The sequence below is a fragment of the Camelina sativa genome, chromosome 7, assembly GCF_000633955.1.
Source record: "Camelina sativa cultivar DH55 chromosome 7, Cs, whole genome shotgun sequence".
Lineage (NCBI taxonomy): Eukaryota > Viridiplantae > Streptophyta > Magnoliopsida > Brassicales > Brassicaceae > Camelina > Camelina sativa.
Window position 1 is genome coordinate 2333392 of NC_025691.1, and position 5418 is coordinate 2338809.

A 5418-nucleotide genomic window follows, 5' to 3' on the forward strand; every position below is an offset into this window, starting at 1 on the left:
GGGGGGGGGGGGGGGGGGGGCGTATGTGTTGGTTTACCAAAACATGCTACTTGCATTTGGCTGGTTTTTATCTTCAATGGAATCACATCTCTGACTTGATTTTTACAAGTCTTAGTGGTTCAAAACTTTGGACAAAATGGATTTTATTGGTAGGGCTGTAACCGGATATGCTGGAGCCTGTAGAAGAAGGGTCACATTGGATCAGCAAGGCCCAACGATTGTACATCTAAAGCCAGGACCTCTGCAGACGATATTTGATCTCCTCCCCGATGAGGTGAATCAACTAGTACTAAATGTATCATAAGTAATCTAATACGAGAGTTGAAAAATTGTGCGTCTCCTATGGGATTGCCTTTACGCGTTCACNAGCTCTGTGAAAGGAGGTGGTAAAGTACAAGTTCAACCTCCTGAAGATACTGCAGCTGTACCTGTAAAGTTTCAGGCTTTCGTCAAGGAAGAAGTCCTTGTCAACATCTACAATGTAAACATTTGGTTTTTCTTGTTAGTGCTATAGTTGTCCGAAGATATTCTTCTGAATTTTCTGCATCATACTCTTGTTTGCAGGATGTTTTTGCCAGCACACCTGAGCAAGTCCTGAACGTCTTGTTGGCTGATGATTCCACTTATACTAATGAGTACAGATCTGCACGGAAGGATAAAAATCTTAATGTAAGTTTGGCATTGGTATCTAGATAGTCTTCATACATATGTGCTCTTTTTGCGGTTTCCACTGCATTGCTTACATGTTTTAAAGCTGCACTCTTTAGACACAACTGCTCAGGAACTTCATTGTTGTTTGTTTGTTATCTTTTAGATTGAGCCGTGGCATACTGCCCAAGAATATGATGGCCAAGTTAGAGAGATTAAGTTCAGATCCATTTGTAATAGTCCTATGTGTCCACCTGACACTGCTGTGACGGAATGGCAGCACGTTGTTCTATCACCAGACAAGAAAGTGCTGGTAGGAATGATTCATTACAATTTGTTTCCCGTTGGATATAGTAGTTGCTAATGTTGTTTAGGCAAAATATAAAAAGAAAATCCTGTCTGATGATACTTGTCTCTCCTTCTTTCAGGTTTTTGAAACTGTGCAACAGCCACATGATGTTCCTTTTGGGTCTTACTTTGAAGTATGTTGCCTATGAGGAAAATTTGGTTCTCGATTCATCATTCTGTTTGCAACTCACCAATCAAGTTTCACCTTGGCATGCTTTATAAAGTTTGTTTGTATATCAGGTCCACTGCCAATGGCGCTTGGAAGTTAAAGAGGAGACTGTATCTGTGCTAGATATAAGAGTCGGTAAGTAAACCCAAGTACCCATCCTCAAACTACTAATGATTTCTACTTATCTGGAAGTGTGAAATTTGCAATGCACACTGTGTGGAATGATCTCTTTGCCTTCATCAATAGGTGTACATTTCAAGAAATGGTGTTTGATGCAATCGAAGATTAAAGCCGGGGCAATTGACGAGGTTAGTTTGGTGCCCTTATTTCAATTGATAAACTAAAAGGCGCCATTTTAGGTTTCTCTGATACACTTGTTTTTGACACTTTACACAGTACAAGAAAGAAGTAGAAGTGATGATAGAAGTGGCATTGTCGTATCTCAAGACACACTCTTCCTCGACTAGCCTTGGCGATAGAGACAAGTCTACTTCATCATCTCCAACACCAGAAAACATCAGCTAAAACCTAATTTACCAAAATCGACATTCTCGAGCCAACTTAAGATCAGCTTTTTCCTTCTTTTCTATATGTTAAAGTGTATATGTGGTAACGGTAATTAGGATATTTACAAGGGCTTGTCTGATTTCTCGTACTTTTGACAAAGAAAAGTTAAGGATTCTCTCACAACTCTTTCTGTATTGGCAAACCAAATACTAAGTCCTGTGAATTTTCAAGCAAACAAAGAACAGTGTGAAAACAATGAATTGTACCATAAACCCTTGTGTAATCTTATTATAGACTGAACCAGAAGGACAAAACAAAATTCAAACATTTTGGCCATGAATGTTTACAAGTTTTTGGGTGGTTTTTGAATTCTAGATTTTAGTTTTTAGATTTTAGATTTTGGATTTTAAGATGTTGTGTTAAAATTTATTAAAAAAAAAAAGAAAAATAGAAAAAAGAATTAAAGTCACAGGCCTTGAATGGTAACTAATTTTTAAGTAGATTTTGGTTTTTTTTTTTTTTTGAAAATCTATTTTCTTACCATTCAAGATTTAAAAAAATTGGATTCCCTAAAAATTAGGGAAACTAGTTTTTTAAATGGTTTTTCCAAATTTCAAAGATAAACTAAAAACCATAATTTCAAGGTTTTTGTTGAAAACCTATATTTTGAAAGTAATGTTTTTATTTTTGAATTTTTGATTTATTAATTTATAAATATACAGCAAAAACCAAAAATTCAAAAACCAAAATCTAAAATCTAAAAACCAATGAAAAGCCTATTGCCATTCATAGCCTAAAAATGAAAAACTAATAAAACATAGATTTTGGTTTTCCTTTGTTAATTTCCTACCCTGAATCTGAGTGTTTTAGGATTTCGCTTCTTCCGATTTCTTTCAATTTGCCTCTGCTTGTTTTAGGTTTTGGATTTGCTTTTGATTTTGTATTCTCTGTCATTGTTCCTAAATTGATAGAGTTTTGATTTTTTTTCTTGATTTTTTGAATTTCTAATGTTTATTTCTCTGATTCTGGCGTCATAAAAATTCTCTGGTTTCTCCGAAGATGACTGAGCGAATCAAACGATTCTTTTGGGCTGATACCAAAAAAAACGTGGATGGAGCAGTAAGACGGGTTGATGGAGATATTACTCTATTGGCGAGGTTGGTAGTCGAGTATGAGAAGAATATCAATACACAAAACAAAGAGAAAGGTGCAACCAATAACGAACGAATCATCGCAAGGATTGATGAGAACATTGCTCAGATTAGAAGACAATGTGAGCGTCACATCCAAGACATAAATACCTTGGAACAAGAGGTGACATCTTACTTATATTTTATTTATATATGTAAATTTACTATTCTAAATATGATTCCCTAAACTTGCCAAAATCAAACAAAATCTGGATTCCCTAATTTTTAGAAAAAACAATTTTTGCATAATCTTGATTGGCATTAAACTAGATTTTTGAAAAATCTAAAACCAAAAACATCTTTAAAATCCACAGCCATTCATGGCCTTATATTTTGCCTTATTTTTTTAATACCATAATATTTTTGCTACAAATATGAAATTCTCCTTAATTATAAATTTTTTTTGTACAAATGTTGTTATTAAGATTGATATCGATACACAAGAAGCATCAAAGGCTGCAACTAATAACCAAAGAGCTATCGAAAGGATTAACCAGATCATTGCTGGGTTAAGATTTAAGGATTAGACAGTTGACACTGATTATGGATTCTAAGTATACTGATTGCACATTGTCAACTGTCAAGTCTAAATGATTTTGTAAGATATTTTAAATCCCATTATTAGAGAATAAACAATAGTATACTTAGAAAAATCTTTGACAACTGTTGTCGTCTGCTGATCAGTCACCAAGATACACGTATTATGTAAAGGTAACTACATGGAATGTGTCAATGTGATACTGATATTAAAGTAGTGAGAATTGAGAAGTAGTATCTTGTTTCCTTAACAATGGTGTAGGGTAAGTTATGTATAACGTAGTTACAGGGATTGTGGTATCTTTAAAATTATTTGTTTGGCTTTTCCAAACTTAAAATTGGATAGCCAGCTGGTTTGGTAGAATAGGTTCTTGATGGTTTCCCTAACCTGCAGATCTGTTTATCTGGAAGTGTGAAATTTGCAATTCACACTGTGTGGAATGATCTCTTTGGCTTCATCAATAGGTGTACATTTCAAGAAATGGTGTTTGATGCAATCGAAGATTAAAGCAGGGGCAATTGACGAGGTTCGTTTGGTGCCCTTACATCAATCGATAAACTAAAAGGGGCCATTTTAGGTTTCTCTGGTACACTTGTTTTTTGACACTTTACACAGTTCAAGATAGAAGTAGAAGTGATGACAGAAGTGGCATTGTCGTATCTCAAGACATACTCTTCCTCAAGTAGCCTTGGCGATTTAGGCAAGTCTACTTCATCATCTCCAACACCAGAAAACATACCTTCTTTAAAATCTTATTATAGATTGAAGCAGAAGGACAAAACAAAATTCAAACACTGCATAAACTGCAAAACATTTGAAGACTGAATCTTTTGCCCAGGGTCACAAACGGTACAGAGAACTTGGGATTGTAAACATAGATAAACAATCAATCCTGATACTTGCAACATTCGATTAACCAGCTAAAAGAAGAAAAACCTGCAAACTATGTAGTAAGTAGGAAAGGTCTCAGAATTTGACAGCGGTAGTCCAGGTGCCTTGAACACTGGGGTGTTTGGTGACATGTCTGGTCCTAAGTTTCACCACTTTCCTTCCAAGCGAGTTCCTCAGCCTTGTTGCATTCAGAAGCACTTCTTCAGGATCCATGTTCTTCACACACACCACCCTTTCATTTCTATTCCCTATAAAATTGTGTAAGTGAAATTGCTAATGTCAAAAGGACCGTTGTAGATGCTTGTAATAACAATGATAAGAGGAGGAAAGATTCATACTGTAAATGCCCTTCAAATAAGGATGCTGTCCCCGTGAAAGCTCCGTAACCACTTCGAGCTGCGGGTTTTTCTCTTTTAGTGCAGGCAATTCTGATTCCATAAAGGCTCTGTAAGTAGAAGAAAACGCATGAGAGAATGATGAGAGATGAAAATGCTCAGTTCCTAACTAAGAAATGGTAACGATTCATTCATTACTTGCATCAGTACACAGATATAGCACATTTGGAAAGGAAACATACATCAAAGAGAGAACAATGGAACCAAATTTCTAAAACAGGAAAAGTGAATTTGCTTCACAGATGAGAAGTACAAAGCTCATAGATTCGAATAAATAGTCTGTTAAAATGGTAGATCGAGGACTAATAGATTGGGAAATCAAAAGATAGGGAAGAGAAATTGACCTGATGCCTCTACTGCTACCACCCCAATTGCAGTAGCTGACGACGAGTTTCTTGAGCTGCCAAACCCCTCTAAGCGCCATTTGAATCTCTCGGGACGAGAACCCCAAAACCCTACCCGATCGATGTGTTGTAAACAAAAGAAGAAGATGATCACGTGATAGGTGCCACGTGACTTATGTTACAGAACTAAAATATCTAATTGAAATGGGCTTAAATTGGGCCCAAAAAAACCTGTACTCTCTAATAAGCCTTTAGTAATCTAGTTGAAATGGGCTTCTCCTCTCCTAAAGTGACTTCAACACTACAAAACCAAATTCTAATCGCAATAGTCTTTTGTCGTAAACGAGTCGGTTTGTTAGTATAAATTATAAAAGTACTAGTATCGGGA

The 5418-nt window shown here is 35.9% G+C and overlaps 2 protein-coding genes across 2 annotated transcripts in view; one reads left to right on the plus strand and one right to left on the minus strand.

Annotated features, from left to right (window-relative positions):
- The window catches only part of LOC104704205 (BAG-associated GRAM protein 1-like), a 4176-nt gene extending 2232 nt beyond the window's left edge, over nt 1-1944 (plus strand). Inside the window, exons 7-14 of the mRNA XM_010420329.2 lie at nt 154-286; nt 341-481; nt 565-669; nt 815-961; nt 1077-1130; nt 1237-1300; nt 1412-1473; nt 1562-1944. Of these exons, the coding sequence (XP_010418631.1) occupies nt 154-286; nt 341-481; nt 565-669; nt 815-961; nt 1077-1130; nt 1237-1300; nt 1412-1473; nt 1562-1690 (835 nt within the window). The 3' untranslated portion in view covers nt 1691-1944. The remainder of the gene's footprint in view (nt 1-153; nt 287-340; nt 482-564; nt 670-814; nt 962-1076; nt 1131-1236; nt 1301-1411; nt 1474-1561) is intronic.
- On the minus strand, nt 4175-5174 carry LOC104699952 (54S ribosomal protein L51, mitochondrial). The gene is made up of 3 exons (XM_010415361.2): nt 5031-5174; nt 4630-4736; nt 4175-4539 (listed from the first exon to the last, which is right to left on the minus strand). Exons 1-3 carry the CDS (start codon nt 5108-5110, stop codon nt 4367-4369), a joined length of 360 nt encoding a protein of 119 aa, XP_010413663.1. The 5' UTR covers nt 5111-5174; the 3' UTR covers nt 4175-4366.

What these genes read in the sequence shown, in the direction of transcription:
- LOC104699952 (XM_010415361.2), bottom strand. Translation starts at nt 5,110, where the DNA reads ATGGCGCTTAGAGGGGTTTGGCAGCTCAAGAAACTCGTCGTCAGCTAC. An exon ending in GGTAGCAGTAGAGGCATCAG is followed by an intron (nt 4,737 to 5,030) that starts GTCAATTTCTCT and finishes TTCTACTTACAG; the next exon opens with AGCCTTTATGGAATCAGAAT. An exon ending in TTATTTGAAGGGCATTTACA is followed by an intron (nt 4,540 to 4,629) that starts GTATGAATCTTT and finishes ACAATTTTATAG; the next exon opens with GGAATAGAAATGAAAGGGTG.